The 20357-nt window shown below is 50.6% G+C and overlaps 3 protein-coding genes and 1 long non-coding RNA gene across 6 annotated transcripts in view; 1 reads left to right on the top strand and 3 right to left on the bottom strand.

Moving 5' to 3' along the window:
- Positions 1-5375, bottom strand: part of MGAT4B (alpha-1,3-mannosyl-glycoprotein 4-beta-N-acetylglucosaminyltransferase B) — a 50793-nt gene extending 45418 nt beyond the window's left edge. Inside the window, exon 1 of one of the 2 annotated variants that reach the window (XM_059860085.1) lies at positions 5118-5375. In XM_059860085.1, the coding sequence (XP_059716068.1) occupies positions 5118-5214 (97 nt within the window). In that variant the 5' untranslated portion in view covers positions 5215-5375. The remainder of the gene's footprint in view (positions 1-5117) is intronic. The other variant, XM_059860083.1, reaches the window with a different exon arrangement.
- A 992-nt stretch (positions 5376-6367) lies between these two features.
- Positions 6368-10083, bottom strand: LOC132334113 (uncharacterized). Its single transcript, XR_009488341.1, has 2 exons — positions 9242-10083; positions 6368-7581 (listed from the first exon to the last, which is right to left on the bottom strand). It is a non-coding gene; the product is annotated as an uncharacterized LOC132334113 (long non-coding RNA).
- Positions 10084-11459: 1376 nt separating this feature from the next.
- On the top strand, positions 11460-15844 carry SQSTM1 (sequestosome 1). 2 transcript variants are annotated; one of them, XM_059859868.1, is made up of 8 exons: positions 11460-11722; positions 11864-11959; positions 12758-12987; positions 13096-13252; positions 13714-13803; positions 14238-14482; positions 14739-14946; positions 15544-15844. In XM_059859868.1, exons 1-8 carry the CDS (start codon positions 11545-11547, stop codon positions 15699-15701), a joined length of 1362 nt encoding a protein of 453 aa, XP_059715851.1. In that variant the 5' UTR covers positions 11460-11544; the 3' UTR covers positions 15702-15844. The 2 variants fall into 2 exon arrangements, with proteins under 2 accessions (XP_059715851.1, XP_059715852.1); XM_059859869.1 differs by lacking the exon at positions 13714-13803.
- A 456-nt stretch (positions 15845-16300) lies between these two features.
- Positions 16301-19607, bottom strand: MRNIP (MRN complex interacting protein). Its single transcript, XM_059859870.1, has 7 exons — positions 19522-19607; positions 19381-19440; positions 19160-19257; positions 17887-17956; positions 17492-17625; positions 17173-17275; positions 16301-16952 (listed from the first exon to the last, which is right to left on the bottom strand). Exons 1-7 carry the CDS (start codon positions 19579-19581, stop codon positions 16395-16397), a joined length of 1083 nt encoding a protein of 360 aa, XP_059715853.1. The 5' UTR covers positions 19582-19607; the 3' UTR covers positions 16301-16394.
- Positions 19608-20357: the final 750 nt, after the last annotated feature.

The following is a 20357-nucleotide window of genomic DNA, read 5'->3' as shown; positions in this document are numbered from 1 at the left end:
AACTACAAAAACCTGAAGTCAAGCTGGTGCAGGCAACAGAAATGAAAAAGCAGCGGGAACCCCACATGCCACAGGACATGGCTCGTATTTAACAATATCAAGCTTTGACTCTGCTGCTTCCAGAGCGGATTAGTGTTCATGGCTTTTATGCACTATAGAAGAAGACTTTGTAAACACACTCAGAGGAACATCCCTCCGGGACAAAGTTTGCTTCCCACAAAGGACATCCCCAGTGAGCAGAGCATCCCACCATGCACGGCACTGCATGAGCAATATTTCCTTACAGAGCCACTGCCTGAGCCCTCCCTGCTGCTCCAGAGCAACATCCACGCTGCAGCCAGTGCCTCACAGCCACCAAACCCAGCATCCTGCTCCCCACCGCACTCACAGACCAAGGCAGAAACCCTGTGCTCAGACATGCACCAAGACACCCCACCAGGATGCATGTGGTGAGTCCTTCAAGGAGCTCTGCACGTGTTCTGAGGCGCTTCCACAACATCCACAGGAAAATACGCAACTGATCTTAGAGGTGTGAAGCCACCACGCAAACAGGAACCCCACTGTGCAGGCAAACCTCCAGGTACAGAGTTGGCTGCAGTTGGGGTTTTACAATGGATGCCAGGAGCTGGCTGGCAGTGAGTAACTAGAAATCGTTAAAGTTGACAGAGAAAAAACTTGCCAGGGGAAGCCTGCACAGGCAACATGGGTACAGAGCCTGCCCTGAGCTACACAGCCATACTGAGTAGGTATCATGCCAACCTCCACATATAGCATTTCCAATGGGAGTCTCCTAAAAGGTTCAACACAAGATTTAAAATTTGCAGTCCAACTAAAAATCAAATCCCAACACTTAAACCCCAAATATCCTGCAGCATTTATGGCTCTGGCATAGGCTGCAAGGGGCAAAGAGAAGGGCTGCATAAACAGCACATGGCTGGTCAGTCAGTCAAGATAAGAACAAACATTATGGATGAGAACTGAACAGTTTTCATCACTGGAAATGAAAAAAACCACAATAATTTAATTGGTAGGTTAAACTGTTTACCTTCATCCCATCTGTACTTGTGACTCACCTAAAGTCATGAAACCTTCTTGGTTTTACCAATCCCTCAGTAAGTCCTGAGTCCCCTGGAGTCCCTACATGGGGCACTGCACCTGCCTGCACCTTCCTGAAGCCTGATCCTCCACAGTTAAGCCCTACACATCCAACACCCGACACCAGGTTACAAAAGACCTTTCTGCATGGCAGGTTTTGGGAAGTGAAACCGTGTTGAAATCTAAAATCAGCAAAGAGAGAATATCAGACTTCGGCCAAGACACCCACCACCATGACGCACAGCACGTGGCCCACCTCTGAACAGGACGTGATGCAGGACACCTGCTGCCTGGGTGAGTGGCTGTGCTATTTGAGGCTGCCCTTCTCTTCCCACTCCAGGAGACTATTTCAAACCCCATTTATAATTGGAAATAGGCAGCATCTGTTTTTGCAGACCATGAGGTCAAAACTTTACTAATAACCAAAGCACAGCAGAACACCATTAGCAGGTAAACGAGCCCTGAGCTGGTCTTGGAAAAGCAGCTCTAGAGATGGTTTGTTCTGTTTTTCTTTCAATTAATTGTTTTGTCCTCCCAACATAGAGTGGGAAGACAAGCAGACTCTGCAAAGCCTTACATTTTAATATCATATTATTCCCCACTAGAGGCAATGTGGACACCTTGCCAGACTTCCCCAGAACTCAATGACATCAGCAACTCAGGAGCACTGGGAATTGTCTCCAGTCACTCACAGGGCATAACTGATGTGCCAGGACTGGCAAGCACAAAGCCTGTCTTTGAAAAATACAGGTATGGGAATAAGGAGGCAGGAATTTATAGAACAATCAGCTTATCTTCAATTGAAATGCTTAGAAGACAAGGAGAACTTCAGCAAGAGATAACCTCTGCTCATCAAGAACAAATCACATCAAATCTGTCATATTTCTTTCTGTGACAGAGTGTCAGGACTCGCAGGAAGGGGAGAAGAAGCAAAGATTTCAGAGACCTCGGATGGTGTCTGATGGGACATCCCCACAATGAAGCCTGGGATGCAGGGACTGGCCTGAGCTGCCCCAAGGAAGGACCACCACTGTTGGGAAGCCCACCTGTGAATGGGGTACTGGTCTTTGAGCACAGACTGGGGGGGCTCTACTGAAGCATTTTCCAGTGGAGCCCACCCCAGATCCAACACCAATTGGTGTTTCCAACTACAACTTGGCTGATGGCAGAGAAAACAGGCTAACTGCCCTGGAAGGCTACACCAAGCTGAGAGGGACTGCAAGCATGCAGGAGGACAAGATCAGAATTCAAAACAATCCTGATAATTTAGAAGATGCAGACTGGGGAAAAAAAAAAAAGACACAGTTCAAGAAGGACAAGCGTGAGGTAATGCAATTTGGTAAGAATAATTAAGCAGGCAAACACAAGATAAGGAATGAAAAGCAGGACAACATCTGGAGAGGAATAGTTGAAGGGTTGATGGGATAAAAAAATAAACATGAGTCACCTATGGCAAAAGTGAAAAGCATACACAGTGGGATGTATAAACGGGATCATTGTTTGTAAAAGGTATGAAGTAACACATAGTCTTCTGAGCAAAAATACAGCAGCAACTTCAGCCCTTTATCCCAGATTAAGCATCACCCCTCACCAAGGATGATGGTCCAGAAGAGAGTAACAAGAGCAACTGCAGACCAAGAATACATGACCTAAAAAAGAGTGATCAAAGGAACCAGTGTGGTTTAATCGGTATTAGTAAGGGAAATGGTAGCAACTTCCAAATATCTACTGGCCTGCTGCAAAGAAGGACAGAAGGAACTTTTCTGCCTGTTCCCAACAGATGGAAAAAAAGAAGAGCAATCCTGAAACTAAACTGAAGGAAAAGACATTTCTGTACAAATCATAAGAAATGCCTAATATGAGGGCTGCTAAATGTCAAACAGATTGTCTGGGGAGCTTAGGAGTCCCTGTCATCGAAGGTTTTTAAGAACAAACAAGAGAAACATCTGTTAGGAAGGGGTTGGTTATCAGCGATCCTGCGGAGGGCAGGAGATGGACTCAATGACCGCTCAAGGTCTTCTCCAGCTCTGTACTGAACAAGGGTCTGATAGGTAAATGTCCACAATAGCTGGAAACCTGCTGTGCTGACACAGCCACCCGTGCTGGCCTGACCTGCTGTGGCCACTGCAGCTGACAATCTGTTGCTGCCAGAGGAACACGCGCATCCCGGAGAGGGTCCTGCCGGGAGGGGCAGGGGTACCCAGGGGTGCTGTTTTGGCACCTGCATGAGCCACAGGGAAAAGCTGCTTGTTAAAAAATAAAAGTGTGTCAAAGGACAACAGAGCCCAAACAGCACAGAGTGCTGAGTGGGGTTGGGCACCCTGCTTCTGGAAGCAGGAGGGGCTGCTCAGAGCTCGCACAGCACTGCACGCTGCTTTTGTTTTATTTATGAGAGGAAGCTGCAAGCAAAGCCTCTGCTCAGTGGTAACCACAGGGCAGTTCTCAGAGCATTCCTCTGCCCCTGCACAACTACCATGGTCTAGTACTCCTGTCTGAAAGGAACACACAACAGCAACACCTGGGTATGCAAACATTTTGGCCAGTGATAAATAAACATTTTGGCCAGTGGTGATAAAAATCTCACCAGCAGAAGCAAAGCCATCCACTGGTATGGAAGCAGCACCCCAGCATTGCAAACGCCCACCACACAAACCTCTGCAGGAGGCAGCTTTGGTGGGATTTAAATCACCTTAGCAGCACAACAGGAAAGCTTTCAGTGATGAATGAGGCAGAAGAAGGCAAGCAGCCACCTGTCAGACACCTGCAGCTGCCAGGACAAAATCCCAGGCGCTCTGAGCCTGCTGCCAGGGAAGGGGCTGGGTGGGTTCATGTCATCCTGCCCATCAGAGCCAAAAAACCTTCCCCAAGAGCTGCCCCAGTCCTGATGCTGGCCTTGCACCTGCACCTTGTGATGGTGTGCCACAGGATTGCAAATCCACCAAGTCACAGCTTATGCTCAGCAGAAGCTGCTTCTCACCTGTAGCAGAGAGAGATGTTTCTACAGCAATGGGAGGAGAGAGTCAAGGCCTGGCTGGTCAGACCACACACCTTTAATGACCTCTAAAAGTGCAGGAACCGGAAGAGCTGAGCGATTACCCTAGGTGTAGGAGGTTACACACTCATACACAGTACAGAGACACAATTCAAAAGCGACCGTCAGAATTGTCCTCCAGGCTAGAATAAGTCCCGTGCACTGTTTGAATGAGAGACTGGGTGGAGAAAAGCAACTATTGTGTTGTCAGGAAAAAGCAGCAGCAAGCATCTCTGTAACACCTGAACAAGATTCCTCCGCAGCCTCGGCGGGACAGGGCCCTACACCTCTGCTCTGCAGCTGCCTACTCAGTGGAAAGCCACGCCAATACTTGTGTGCTGAAGCCACAGCTGCCACACCTGTCCCACATCCACTGAAGTTACTGGACTCAGCATCGAGCCACAAGAGATGCATGCAGAGAAGGCAGAGATGCTCAGATCTCTCCTCACCAGTTTGCCCAAAGAACCCCCAGCATCTGAGAGCTCCCCCCAGTTGCTGGCACTACCACGCAGATTTAACTCACCTGGCTCCCATCGCCCATGAAGGTTTTGGCCATAAACACAGGGGTGGCAAAGAAGCACATCACCAAAGCCAAGCCAAGCGCTTGGCTTGGACAACAGTCCGCCCATCACCCCAGAGCCCCCCCGACCCTCCGTGGGCACCCCTGGACGAGCAGAGACCCCCGGGTGGGGTACCTCCCGCCCAGCTAGGCACGGGCAGTCGTTCCAGGGGTTCCACAGGTCACGGTTCCGTGGGGACCAGGGAGCACCGCGGGGCCAGGGGCTCACAGAATCCCTCCGAGTCCGCACCCGCGGGGCTCCAGCAGGATCCTGCCCTTAGGGATCCCCCAGGTCCCGCAGGATGCTCACCGGGTCTGGATCCCAAAGCACCCCCGGGGTCCAGCCGGGGCCGACTCGCGGAGTCCCCGCGCACCCTCCCCGGCGGCGGGGCGGCGGCCGGGTCCCCGCGGGGGCGGCCGAGCCCCCCTTACCTTTGTGCCCGCCGAAGGCGCCGTACCAGGAGAGAGAGAGGAGCGCGCACAGGCAGCCGAGCAGTAGCGTGAGCGCCGTGCCGCTGCGGAGCCTCATCGCCTCCTCGCTGGCGGGGGCGGCCGCATGTCCCGGGCGCGGCGCGGCCTCGGCGGCGCCGGGGGCCCCGGCGGAGCGGAGCTGGGAGCGGAGAGCCGAGAGCGGGAGCGGAGCGGGGCGCACCGCCCGCACCGCCCGCACGCAGCGCCCGCGCCGGGCCCGCCAGGCGGGCGGGGCGGGGCCCGGCGGGGCCCGGCGGAGCCGGGGGCGGGGCCGAAGGGCGGGGCCGAGGGCGGGGCGGCAGCGAGTGAAGGGCGCTCTCGTGCGGTGGAATGCGGGAGTGCACAGGGGCGGGGTGAGCGAGCGAGCAGTGTGCGAGAGCGCGCGAGTGTGAGTAGTGTGCGAGAGTGTGCAGGAGTGTGCAAGAGTGTGCACGAGTGTGAGTGTGCAAGGGGGGCGCGAGTGTGCAAGGGGGGCGCGAGTGTGCAAGGGCGTGCGAATGTGCAAGAGTAAGCGCGAGTGTGCAAGAACCATCACAAGTGTGCAAGGGGGTCGCCAGTGAGCAAGAGCTGTCACAAGTGTGCAAGAGTTGTCAGGATTGTGCAAGGGGGGGCGCGAGTGTGCAAGATGGGCACGGGTGTGCAAAGAGGACACGAGTGTACAAGAGTGGGCGCAAGTGTGCAAGGGAGGCACGAGTGTGCAAGACCCGTCACGAGTGTGCAAGAGTAGGTGCAAGTTTGCAACAGGGTCGCTAGTGTGCAAGAGTGGGCGCGAGTGTGCAAGAGCTGTCACGAGTGTGCAAGGGGGGCATAAGTGTGAAAAGGGGGCGCAACTGTTAAAGGGGGTCGCTAGTGTGCAAGAGTTGTCACAATTGTGCAAGGGGGCACAAGTGTACAAGGCACGCACAAGTGTGCAAAGGGAGGCGCGAGTGTGGAAGGGGGATACGAGTGAGTAAGTGCGGGCAAGAGTGTGCAAGAGCGCTATTGATACTGCATTTATCACATGGGGCGCTATAGATACTTCAGTTATAACATGGGGGTTCTATAGATACTGCATTTATCACATGAGGGCACTATGTACTTAATTGATCACATGGGGCACTATATACTGCATTTATCAGATGGGATTACTATGTACTGCATTTATCACATGGCCATATATATAATGAATTTATTACATGGCGGGGGGCGATATCTCACACTTATTACACGAGGACGATATATGGCATTTATTACACGGGGCGATATAATAAATTTATTACATGGTGGGAGAAAAAAGGTATGGCATTTATTACATGGGGCGAGATAATCAATTTATTGCATGGGGCGATATATTGCATTTATTACGTGGGGGCGATATATCACACTTATTACATGGGGCGCTGTATACTGCATTGATCACATGGGGGCGCTATATACTGAACTTATCACATGGGGCAGGCAGCTCAGGTGCCCTGTACATGGGTGCATAATTCCTGAACCAGAGAAAGCTGTCATTTCCCATTCCCCAGAGCTCTTTTAGCAAGTAAATATTTCTCAGGCATGTAAATATTGTAGGACTGGCTTCCAGTGATCAAAGTCTGTTGCTTGAAATGTTTGGGTCAGTTAGGGAGCAGTGTACAGCGAGGCTGTGCCCGTGCCAGAGGCGGGAGTGGAGCTGCAGGCGCTCGGCAATGCTCGGACGCCGCCCCGGAGCCATACCAGGTGGCAGGCGGGGAGGGGCTGGGAGCCAGCTGCTCCCAGCAACACTCCAGCAGACATGGGAATTCTCCTGAAAAGGAAAATCTGCCAGATGGGTCCTTAGGCATCCACTTTTTTTCCTTCTGGAGAGGTGTGCAGTGAAGGGAGCCCAGCATGCAGGAAGGTGCAGGGGCCGCCTCGAGGTGCTCTGGGTGCCTCGTTTAGGAGGAAAAGCACAGGTCACCCATTTCTGCAGTCTTGGCTATCTGCATCCTTAGAATATCCTTCAGTTCATGAAATAAAGCAAGTTTTTCAAATCTTGAAATGGCCTCTGCCAGTGGTTAGAAAATCCGGGAAGGAAATGGGCAGAGGGAGCCCTTTGGACGGCATCAAAAGTTTCTGCCTCCCTCCTCTGCCAGGAGCCAGGGAGGACTACAGGGCCGAGCACTGACCACATCCCCGAGCAGGGAAATGCCCTGAGCAGAACTCTCGGGAACACTGAAAAAACCCCTTGGGGCGGGACTTGGACCTGTGCATCCTGTGCATCGGATTTTACAAAGCGTTGCCCAAACAACCTCCATCAGAACATGAGCCAGCAGCAGGTCCACGGGAATTCACGGTAGCCTCATGCCGCAAAGGTGGCAGACAAGTAAGAGCTGCTGGTGGGGAAACATTGTGCTCCATTAAATGTTGGCTGTTTATTTTCAGAGGTGCAAAATGCTCCCACCACTCGGGTTATGTGGTGTGTCTGCAGCGGAAGAAAAGAGAGAACATTAATAATTTCTCCAAGACAATTAATTAGACTCTTTCCCAAGGATGAAGTTTAATCTAATTTCTGCTGTTATACTTTGTCTTCATAAAGGTCTGAAGAAATGAATGAGCTTTATAGCACCCTCTCATGATAAAAACCTTGGGTTCTCTTGAAAAAATGAGGGACTAAGCCAATTGTAGCACCTGCCATTTTTCTCTCAGATCTGATTTTATCTAGTGCTCTAAAGAGCTTGGCCCTGGAGTTTGGCCCATCTTTAGGCTTGATCCTTTCCCAGGCTGCTTTATCCAAGAAACAAAATAACTTCATTTTCTAGGTATTTTATAGGCTGCTGTGTTCAAACATCACTATGGCTTGTTTCACTGCAGTATAAATGTTTCCAAATCTCCTTAACCATGAGAGAGGAAAATGACAACAGGGTACTTTACCTTCAAAGTGTTGACATATTGATGCTTTAATTCAGGGCAAAAGCTACAAGTCAGATTCTCAAAGCAGCCCTTGCCCCAAGCAATTCACATAGGCTGCAAAAAACTCTTTCTCACCTCCAGGAACATAAAATCCTTATGGAGCTGCATGACACCCCTAAGCTTATGCCTTGTGGCTGCTCTTTGCCCATTCTTCCTATCTGCTCCTGTGCCTCAGTCAAAAACCTGTGCCAGAGTTTTCTGCCTTTACCAGTTCCACGCCACAGCAATGAGGAGCTGCTGAGCCTGTGTGAACACCTGACGTGGCACAGCCAAACTTCAGGAAAGCTCAGCCTCAAAAATGAGACAGCAAAAAACTCCCTGCTCGGCTTTCTGCTCTGCCTGTGCCAATGAGGAAGGAGGGCTCTGCTTCCGAGGCATGAATAGGCTTTTCACTGGGCTAGAGGAGGAAAGCAGAGGCCACGGGACGGGGCTGAGTCACCGGTGTCTGACCCAATGTCTCTGGAGGATCCTGCACCTCTCCAGAAGCCTCTGGAAGGAGCGTGTGAGATTGCTGTGTGTGGATGGGGCACTTGGTGCAGCCCAGAGAGCTGTGCATGGTCCCTCCATCCCCACACACAGTCCTGCCAGAGCTGGGGGACACAGGGGCCAAACCCTCCCCTCCTCACCAAGAGTGCTGGGACAGTGATGGGAGCCTCAGGATGCAGCAATGATCTGGGGGAAAATTTCCTCTGGAAAATTTCCCCATCAGCCTCTGCTGTGGTTTGCAAGCAAGAAAAAGATTGGACATTTCCCCTCCTCCACCCCACCTTCTTCCCCCCAGGGCTTTATTGCAAACGTAAGAAGTTTGGACAGAAGGAGTATTTCTGGTGATTGTGCCCTCAGAACAAAAACCTCACCAAATATTTTTGAACATTTCCCAGCAGAAGTGGGTGTAGAGAGAAAGCAGAGCACTGAAGGGATGCTAATTGCTCCTTTTTAAGCCTTTCCTCTCTAACTTGAATTTTTAAACTCCAACAGCTTTTTTTCCCTGTTCCCTTTACTGTTCCTTTGCTACATCCATCTGTGAAGCTGGTTGCTCAGCACCCTGGGCCAACAAGGCACTTGTTTGGGAAGGGCTTGCTGTGCTGCTATGGGATTCCTAAGGAATCATAAGAAAATATCCACACAGCCACTGCTTCATGCTGAGAATGCCAAAATCCAGATACACTTACAAACAGAAGAAGAAACTTCTCAAGTGGGTCTGGGAACAGAGCACAGCTCCTCCCATGGCTTCTCCAGGGGGCTGAGGAACCGGGCAGAGGCTGGAGGTGATGGGGAGAGAGAGGTCTGAGCTGGAGAAGGGCTTGCTGGGAGGAAATCCCCGACCTCGAGGAGGAGGAGGAGACTCACTGAGTCACCCCCGTCCCGTGATCGGTGAGGTAAGCCAACAACAGACCCGTGAAAGCCTGTTTGCCTTATGTTTTGTAAAAGTGCATGATGTCACACCCAGAAGGCTGAGCGTGACTCAGCATGTCCTACCCGGAGAATGGATTGAAGTGGACACAGAGGAAAACTCAGATTTCTGATTTTACTTTAGTGCATTGCTTGATAAATGCAACAATCAATTAGCATGGAGACAGAACTGATGTAAAAAGACACAGCAACTTGAGGACAACCCCGCGTGCCTCAAACACCCCTCAAACACAGGCAGGGATGGAGAAAGGAATAGGAATTGGAGCTGTCTGGGACAGCTTGGAACCTAAGGAATGAATGTGCTGGAGCTGGGTCTCAACATACAGTCTCTGGCTTTATGGATGGGATGAAAGTGGCCCTCGGGGTCCTCAGAAAGAGGACCTGAGATGGGTAGGCTGGAGGTGCTGCTTGGTGAGGCACATTAAACACTGACAGAGTGTCCTGTACTGCACCTCCTGCTTCTCCTGGTGCCACATCAGATTTTATGGAGAAAAAACATAATCCAACAATGCCAAGTCATCAGCTTTCCCTGACATTTTCAGACATAAGGGTACACACTGCAAACAGGCAAAAGGGAAGGTGAACACCATACAACTTTGCTGCCTGCCCAAACTTTTTAATATTTCCTGCTGTAAAAGCTGCTGAATCATTTCCTACACAGCATCATCCATGCTTCCACCTGAGTCTGCTGGTGTTTAAACTTTAACCCAGTGCTTTACAGTGGAAATATTAGCCATGTCATACCTGGAAATTGAATTTTCTAGAAAGCATTTTAACTTAAATGGGGCAAACTTTTCCACTGTAAATACTACTTTCCAGGAAAGAGTTGCAATTTCAACATTGCCACGCATATGCCAAAAATGTCTCTACATGAAAGGCCAAGTGTTTTAATATATATACTTTAGGTCAAGAAATAAACTACCTTCCCATCGTGGAAATTAGAATTTAGGCTTCTCTTGATTACAGAAAATGATAAATCATGACACAGTTTCTCCTAAGTTCTTAATATCATCAACTAAGAAATACAGCACCAAGAGTGAGAGTGGTCAGGCCCTTGGGTGAGAGGAAATTAACACCAACAAGGAACCTAATAATCATTGATCCATCATTATTCAATTATGCTTGGACAGCGCAGACGGTGTGTTCTGCCAGCTGAATCCTCCCGTGGCTGTATTAAGATGCTTGTCAACTGTATCTGATCTGCAAAAAGATATCGCTGCCAACCAGCTTGGAAAGGCCACAGCACATCCTCCTTAAGGTCAGTTGTGTTTACACCAGTGACCTTATTTTTAGTGCCCCCCCCTTCTGAAACACGACGTTCAGGGAAGAGTCATTTATTCCTGTCACGCTCGGCACGCAAACCCCTCCGGTGGGCGCTGCACGAGCCGGGCTGGCGCGTGGCTCCCACCTCTGCTCGTGGCCGAGCTGGCCCTGCTTGCCACGATGGCAGGGACAGGCGGGACCGGGATGGCCAAGCAGAGCTGGCCCTGCTTGCCACGATGGCAGGGACAGGCGGGACCGGGATGGCCAAGCCGCGGTGGCACGTGGCCCGGTGGATCCCGGTGCCGAGCGGTGACGGGACCAGTGCAGCCCAGCTCTGCCCCGTGGTGTGGTGTTTCCCCACCGGAGTGTTCCGGAACCCACCCAGGACGTCCCTATGTCGCACTCGCTCCCCGCCGCCCAGGCCCCGCTGGTGTTTTGGAGACCACAACAACCCCGCGCCGCCAAACGCTGCTGGCACTGCCCCGGGGCGCGAACCCGGGGCCGAGCAGGGCTGGGAGCAGACACGGGCACGTATCCACAGGTTTTCCCGGCTGCAGGAAAAGGTGCCTCCAGCGCTTTCCCGTCCACGCTGGACGGGGACGGAGCAGGACCAGAATCGGGATCGGGCCCGGGGGCGGGGCCGGGGCCCGGGCGAAGGGGACGCGCTCTATTGGGGGCGTGGCCTGCCCCAAGGCGCTATAAAATCGCGGCCGCCAAGCCTCTGTTGCCGCCGCTCACTCCGCCCCGTGTGTCTGTGTGTGTCCCAGCTCCCGGCCGCAATTCCTGCTGCGCCACAGCCATGGCGGCGCTGACGGTGAAAGCCTACCTGCTAGGCAAGGAGGAGACGGCCCGCGAGATCCGCCGCTTCACCCTGCCGCCGCCCGCTCGCTACCGGGCCATCTACGACCGCGTCGCCGAACTCTTCCAGGGGCTGCTGCGGGCCGGGCCGCCGCCCGCCTTCCGCATGCACTACAAGGGTGAGCGGGGCTTGGGCTGCTGCTGGGGCCGGGTCCGGGGGTGTCCCGGGGTGGCAGATCTCGGAGCGCTGGGCTCTGGATACCCTGTTACTCCCCGTGACACCCGACCGGGCCCCTCATCCTGCGCTTCGCCCTTTCCAGATGAGGACGGGGACCTGATCGCTTTTTCCACCGACGAGGAACTGGAGTTAGCGATGCCCTACGTGCGGGAAGGCGTATTCCGTGTTTATATCAAAGGTACGGCCACGCAGCTCTGAAGGGCACGGCGGGTCTCGGCTGAGCGCTTCCTGGCAGCGCTCCCAAAACCGGCGAAGCCAGCCCAGCCCTGGCCCTTCCCCGTGTCCTCAAGGGCCTAGTGAAAACTGCGGCCTCTGCGGGGGAGGTTAAATAAAGGGCGATGTTGTATGACAGAACATGAATTTGAGGTGGGATAAACAAACCACAGGTTTCCTCCTAGCCCTATCAGCTGGCCCAGTGCGAGACTCTGTTGTCATTCTCGTTCCCTGGATGCACTAAACTAGCACTGGTATCCTAAATATTCACAACAACATGTTAGGCTTAATTCCACTTAACCAGTACATAGTTGCTCCCCAGTTCCTTGTGTTCAGGTAGAAGCTCTCAAAGCTTTATCTGCAGTCCATCTAATGAGCCACACCTGTTGTCCCCGTTCTCATGTTATGCTTCCTGGCATCTGCGTTCCTAACTCCTCCAGAAACATTTTGTTCTTGTAGTGCTTGGGAAGGTAGGATGAGAAGCCAGATGAGGTGGTGCAGTACTAATCTAAAATAAGCATGCCAAGAGATATTTAGGATAAGGTATGCTTGGTTTCAAGAGAAGGTATCTTTGCAAAACCTCTCTGCACGTGGTTTAAGGTCTCTTACGTGAGCCTGGCTTAAGTTTGACAGCCAGTGTAAAAATAAACTGACCTAGTAAGTCAACACTGCTCTGATGGGCTGTTTGTGCTTCCTCCTCTGCCTGACTTCCAGGCTGTAAATAGCAACGTGATCTTGATGTGAAGTTTCCTTTCCTTAACAGAGAAAAAGGAGTGCAAGCGGGAGCACCGCTCGCAGTGCAGCCAGGAGCCTCCCCGCAACATGGTGCACCCCAACGTCATCTGTGATGGCTGTGAGGGACCTGTGGTGGGGACCAGGTTCAAGTGCAGTGTCTGTCCAGACTATGACCTGTGCAGCACCTGTGAGGGGAAGGGCATCCACAAGGAGCACAACATGGTGATGTTCCAAAGCCCACTGCTTAATCCATTTGAGGTGAGCAAAATCTCTCAGGGGGAACTGATGAATGAGAGAGTCTCCAAATTTAATTTAGGAGTTCCAGTTGCTCAGAACCCAGTGTCACATGAGTGTCACCCTTTACAGTGGCTTCCCCGAGGACGGTGGCTCCGTAAAATGCGCCATGGTGTTCCACCCTTCCCATGGATGCACTGCTGGGGGTATCCTGGGCCTGCAGCTCCCTGCCAGAACTCGGAACAAGCTGAAGCCACCACTGCAGCCCCCAGTGCACCTGCTGCAGAAGGTGAGAGGAGATGCCCTGGTAGACAGGGTGGTGGTGGAGCCTCAGACCAGCTGAGGTTCTGCAGCACAGGGTAGAGTCTGGGTGGGAAAACAAACAAAGGAAGGAATCTAATTTGCTTGAAATAATTGGCACGTTTCAGCACTAAGTGTGATTACTTTAAGGTGTGCTTGGGTCCATGCAGTGAATGAGGATGCAGATAAAGTATCTGGAACCCAGAGCTGTTAGGTCAAGCATGTCACTATTCTACTCCAGATCTGCCTTTCAGCATGGGTAATGAGCCATAACAATGCTAATGCTGGCTTTCTGTTACAGAGGTAGCTCAGTCAGTTTTTCTCTGTAGTGCTTTATTCCGTAATGTATGTCAGTGACAGGAATGAGCACTAAGCTCCTGTGGGGACACGCCCTCTGCAGGTGCCCTTTCCCTGGGAGCTTGTGTGTGCTAACAGAAATTGTTTTTCTAGAAGCTTCTACTAACAGCCAGCCTCAGGACCCCAGTGTCACGTTCCTAAAGAATGTTGGGGAGAGTGTTGCAGCTTTTCTGAGTCCCCTGGGTAAGTGACCTACAGTTTGTTACCAGTCCCTGAGACTGGCTTACAGGTCTGTTTAACAGGAGCAGAAGTCAGTTGTTGTGACTGGTCTTGGTACTACCTCCTGTGTCCTAAGCCTCAAAGGCTTAATTTACACTTGGATACTAATAATGCTTAGGCTTAGAACAGCCACTCAGTATCTTTTCTTTGAGAGAAAATGAGGAAAGATTTCATTCATGTGTCAGCACTGTAACACTTCGAGTCAGTGGTGACTTTGGATTTTGCCTGGTTTTATGTGGACATATTTTTAAAGAAGGCTTTGCATTTTAATTCCTGCATGTTACATGGCAGATTGTAGGATGACAGAAGCCTTCAGAGTATAGAGCAGGATTGGTCCATTTAGGACTGTGCTTTGGAAAAACCTCTTAAGACTTTGTCCATCTCAAATGCTTTTCTAGGTATTGAAGTTGATATCGATGTGGAACATGGAGGACAGAGAAGCAAAGTGACTCCCACTTCTGCCAACCAAGAGGAGACCAATACTGAGGCAACCAGCAGTGCTCCAGCCCAGAATGTTCAGACCAAAGCAGACTGGAATAACACAGAGTCTGGTGCACAAGTAAACATCATTGCAGAACAGATGCAAGACATGGTGGTAGATCCTGTGCCCACACAAATGGAAGATGGCAGCTTCCACTCCCAGGTACAGGAACTATGACAGTAATTGAATACAATCACTCAGCATGCACTGTGGGAGTGTATATTAAGATGAGAGCAGATTAAGTGATACTGTATATTAAGATGAGAGCAGATTAAGTGATACACAGCACCTTTACAGATTTACAGCAAAGGTGCTGGGACTTCTTGTGGATGTAATTCTTTATATTAAAAGCAAATAGTAGTGTGCATACTGCCTGGAAAGCACTACAGCACCTGGACCCTTTTATTTTCCATTTTAGGAACACAGTGAGTCTAGCAGTTCATCGGGGGGTGAGGAGGACTGGACCCACTTATCATCCAAAGAAGTGGATCCTTCCACAGGTGAACTACAGTCCCTGCAGATGCCAGACACAGATGGTCCCAGCTCCCTGGATGTGCCTCGGGATCCTCCCCAGCCAGGACCTACAGGACTGCGAGAAGCTGCTCTCTACCCACACTTGCCCCCAGGTAGGAGAGTGTGAGCAGCTTTCATAGCTAAGAGTAACTTCAGCTTGGGAACTGCCAACTTGGCCTGACAAGCAGACTTCTTGTAGAGGTGGTAGAAACCAAGGTTGTGTAAGATAGAGCTAAACCTGTGCCTGACTTGGGCAGGTTTGGCAGCTCTTGCACCCTGTGATCAGGTGGTTCCCCTCTTGAATGTGGGCCGCTAAGTCTTAACGAGATGTCTGACCTTGGGCTAATAGGCCATTTGAGCAACACAAAATAGGTGCTGTCCTCACATGTCCTTGCTGTGTACTGCTCAAGAGAGCCTTTTAATGCAGGAAGTAGACCAGTACCTCCTGTGGCTTTAGGGCAGCACTTTTCTGGTGGGAGCCAGTAACAGTATCCAAGGGCCCTCAACTGACATCAGCAGCACCGAGTCCTACAGCAAGGCCAGCTGAGCCTGACTAAGCACTTTCCTTAGCTCCGATTATGTATTGTTTATCTCAAACATCTGCACTCCTGGGAGACAAAGAAGAGCATGTCTCCTCTTGAAGAGTTCTATTAAAGCCTTGCCTGGTTTTCCAATTATGTGAAATAGCTGAACTCTTACTCTTTCTGCAGAAGCTGACCCTCGCCTCATCGAGTCTCTGTCCCAGATGCTCTCCATGGGCTTCTCTGATGAGGGTGGATGGCTCACTCGGCTCCTGCAGACCAAGAACTGCGACATTGGGGCAGCACTAGATGCCATCCAGTATTCTAAGCAGCCACCTCACTTGTAGTAGTAACAAAAAGCACTTTTCTAGCTGAAAGCAGATAAGGCAGCATGAGCTACTGTGGTTCATCATTCTTCCTACTCTGGGTTTCTGTCTCATGTTCTTAAGTGCTTGTAGAATGGAAGAAAAATAAATACTACTGCATGTCATGTGTCTGTGGAACATTTCAGTATCACAGCTACAATATTTATGGATGAGGCTGAAAACACAAAGCAGCCCAGGACTGCCTTTCTGCACATACTTTGGTGTACACTTAGGGCTACACTTAGGAAGAAAAATCTAGTGCTTTGCTGGCTCTGGAGCTTGCTTAGAGCTCTGGAGGAAAGGGTTGCTTTCGGAGATTTCAACAGAGATGTAGTTCAGGGAAAAAGAGCTGTAGTTTGTAAGGAGGAGTTAATCACAGAATTTAATTGTACAGGCCAGGAATCCTTAAAGCCTGGGAGCTTCCTCTTCCCAAGCTGACCTAATTCCATTCCTATTTCTAGCTGCTGAGGTTGCTAGACAACCCTGTAACCTGAGAGCAACAGTCTGTTCTCCCTCTTTCCCTTCCCCCCAAACAACCATCAAGCAAGTAAACAACTTTAATAAGTGCAGTTCTCTATGGCTTTGAGTGAAACCACCTTTAGTTCAAAATTGTCTCAGTAAACATCATCTCAAATACATTAGAGCCAAGAAAGACATGCCAAAGATGCCTGAACTTCAGAGATCATCATCAAACTCCTCACCTGTGCAGAAAAGTTGCTCACAAGAAACATTGCTCAGCTTTGGCCCAGGATAAGAGTTAACAAGGGTGTTTGGGCTCCCCATGGTATCCAAGCAGCACCTTCCTGGAGTGGTCTCTGCAGCAGATCCCACCCTTAGCACCTGGCTGTGGGAGTCTCTGAGCACATCCCCAACTGAGCACCTGCTGCTGGGCAGTCTTGAGGCCAGATCCTCAGTGCTACCAACATGCTTTTTAAATTTAAAACCTGTACCCTGAGGCAGAGTTCTTCCAGCCTGATCTGAGCATCTCCAGGCCCCACGAGCAGCTGTGCTGTCCAGCCCCACACCTCCACTGTCCTCCTGCAGTGCCATGGTCACTGCAGCAGCATTTTCACTAGAGCTGTCAGATAATGAGAGAAATTTTCCCCACTTGGATGGTTTGGCACAAGTTGGGGGCTGTGTATTCTCAGGCACTACAGTCTCACAGACAGCAGGAACCACACTGCCTCCAGAACCAGCATCTCCATCAGGCACTGCTACAAAGTATTTCTTGCACTGTAAGAAAGGAGAGAATTTGGTTATAAATGCAGCATAGAAGCATTAAAGGTGGCATTGACTTTGCCTAAATAAAACCTTTCAGAGAGAAACCCCAGCATTTTTTTTTCCTCCCCAGTCATTCATTGGCTTGCTTGGAGAAGAACAGAGAAAGACTCATAAAAATTCAAACTCAAGATGATACAAAAGAGATCAGGAGCATCTTCTATAGCTAAAATACCTCAGTGGTTTTAACTTTTTTGGCTTGATAGACAAGCTGAGAAACTCCACTTTCTTCTGCATGCTCCTGAACATCGCTGGAGAGGAAGCGCTTCAGGTGTTTCCTGGCCAAGAAAACCATTCACAAAGAGGACAGATTAGATCCATTGTGATTCTTTTCACAGGAGAGGTTCATAAAATGTAGTACCAAATCCCTCAGCTCAGGTCATACACTGCAACCTGCACCCAAGCTCAGATCTCAGAGTTGAGCTCCCTCCCACACCTCCAAATCAAGTGTCACCACTCGGGGCAGGACTTGCAAAACCAAGTTCTCTCTGTACCTTTGTTGTCCCACAGTGTTCCTTCTCTGGGAACAGAACTCTTGCCTTTCCAGAGCTGCCTCCTCCTCATTTTCCTGATCCTCACTCTCCTGGTCCAGATATTTACTCCAGCGACTGCCTTCTGTCCTTCTCTCCTACAACACTGGAGAATTACTAAAACCAGCAAAACATGGGGGATCTCATTTTTGGTATTGTTACACATGTGCTGAATGCCTCAAATCATGAATCAGTTTAGGATGGCACTCCTGTGTAGTTCCCAGGATTTATCAAATAATTTATCTGATTTGATACACCATTTCAGCTATCTGAACCACATAAAGGGGTCACTGAGTTTCACCATGATTCACCCAAGACAGAATGGGTTTCTATTTACCTCAGCTTTGCAGGGATCTTACCTGCTGGACTGAACTGTCCTCATATTGTGCTGCTCTATTTTTGCTGTCATTTACAGAGTCTTCTTCGCACCTAAAATAGAGGTTTAAACTACAATTTCTAGAACACACTCCTGTCTGTTGATTTATGGGCTTCGAATCACCCAGTCATAGCACAAGGGATTGAACTGAAAGCATGGATAGGAACACTGGATAGGAGACATATCAGAAAAACCAGGATCTATGGTGAAACTTATGCTAAATGAATTATTTGCAAGATATATTGCACAAATACTTGAATAAATCTAGTTACAGGCTCTAGTTAGAGCCCTCCTTGTTGCTATACAGAGGTGCAAGTTTGATCTAAAGCCACTAATTATTAAAATTTTAATTGATCATAACGAGGGATATAACAGTGTTTGTTTGCTACAACAGTTTAAACTCACTCATTTTATCCCATGAAAGCAAGGAAAAGGGAAGATGTTTCATAATGATTTGAATTTCACAATTCTTCGAGAATAAAAATAGCAACACTTTTTGATAAAGTGAACAATGAGTTTTCTTCCCCAAACCTAACTGTGAAGCACTGTGTAGTCACAAACAAGTTATATAACTACCCTTGACTGAGCTCTGAAAATAACTTTGAGTAAAAAGGAGGCTAGATGAGTTCAAGACCACTTTAAGATTACATGATTTATAAACAGATTCAAAAATGAAATAAACAGGAAGGTGCTACTCAGATTTTCCAGCCCAGCAGGAATTACACTGAAGTGTTTGCCCTGAACAAGACTTTTATCACTAGCAGCAGTGATTACTCAACAGATTCATTGTGAACCCCCTAAATGCCAACAGTTAGGCAGCAGCTTCTTCAAGTGGATGTTTTTTGAAGATGTAATCTGATGAGGATTGTAATCTGTAAAAGGGACATCTCCACAGTCAGCTCATCAAACAGTACATAGGAAAGACCAAATTAAAAAAAAAAAATCAAAAATCAACAAACCAAAACCGTGTTGTGTACAGATTCATGAGTAAAGGCCTGACCAACACATGCTGTTGATCACCTATAGTTATCTGAAAGAAATCCTTATCTAAAGAAACATGCTGGGACACTAAACCCCCAACAAAGAGCTTGTTCCTATGAGGCGAGGAAACAAAATAGCACGGTCAAGGCTTCTCAACAGGCCAGAAAACCTGGCTGTGACATGCTCGGGTTGGCCAACAGGCACCCGGTGTGTGAAGATGCGCATCAACTGCAGCACATCAAAAGCCATGAGCAGGTAAAGGTTAAACACCGTACCAAGATGTCCAACCCAGCGCCTCCTCTGCTTCACCCTGCAGCAAGTTCAGCTTCTGGACGTGGCGCCTGCACTCCAGGCCCGAGCCCTGCCCATAAATCTGCACAGAATGAATGAGGACAAGGCTGAGGGAGCAGCCAGAGAGGCAGAGCACGGGGTGAGGCGACAGCCCCGGCGTCACCGAGGGCAGCGCGCGCGGCTGAGGGTGTAGGGCTGCCCTCACCTTCTGCACGGCCTGCCGCTGGCCGCACACGCTGCAACTCCACCGCCCGCTGCGCTTGGCCTGGGAGGGCACAGAGGGGTCGGTCAGGGCCCGGAACCCACTGCCCCCGTCCCGTCCCGTCCCGTCCCGGCCCGGCCCCACCTGCTGCCCCTGGAAGCGGCGGCAGCAGCAACACCTCAGAACCCAGAACTGCTGCGCCATTGCGGTCACGTGATCCCCGCAGCGAGCCGCCCGCGCCCCTCGGCGGCGGCACCGGGCAGCGACACCGGCACCGGATAGGGACACCCGGCAGGGACACTAGCACCGGGCAGTAACACCGGGAACCGCGGCCGGGCAGCGACACCGGCACCGGGTAGCGACACCGGCACCGGGCACACCGGACAGCGACATCGGGAACCATGGCCGGGCAGCTACACCGGCACCGGGCAGCGACACCGGCCCCGGGCAGTAACACCGGGCAGCGAGCAGAGACATCTGGAACCACGGCCGGGCAGCGACACCAGCCAGGGACACCGGGCAGGGACGGGCCCTCCACTCTCACAAACCAAATGCATCAGGTCACCGGCCGAGCGCCCTTCAGGGGACCAAACCCCGCTTTGCAGGGGCCGGCTGGCCGTGGGTGACTTTCCTGTCTGCAGCCGCATCGGCACCGGTCAGGTTTGCACCGACCTGGAGATGTGTTGATCTGTGTCAAAAATAGGTTAGGAACTGTTATAGAATAGTTGATAATTGTTAAGCATTGTTAGTTTGGTTGTTATATTGTAAAAGGGGTTAAAAGGGTCGTTATAAGAAATACAGTACTCAATGTACCGCACTACACCTCAGTAAAGTGCAGCACCCCCCAAGCGAAACCGGCCTGGACAGAACTGTAATGGCCAATCAAGAGCCTTAAACCTTCATGCAAATGAAGCATCCCCACAGAAACCAACCCAAAGGGACAACAAACAGGATAAAAAGGGGCATCTGACCCAGTGAAG

Source organism: Haemorhous mexicanus, chromosome 15 (genome assembly GCF_027477595.1).
Source record: "Haemorhous mexicanus isolate bHaeMex1 chromosome 15, bHaeMex1.pri, whole genome shotgun sequence".
NCBI lineage: Eukaryota > Metazoa > Chordata > Aves > Passeriformes > Fringillidae > Haemorhous > Haemorhous mexicanus.
Note: the sequence above shows the minus strand (reverse complement) of the source record. Positions and strands in the feature narration are given on the sequence as shown.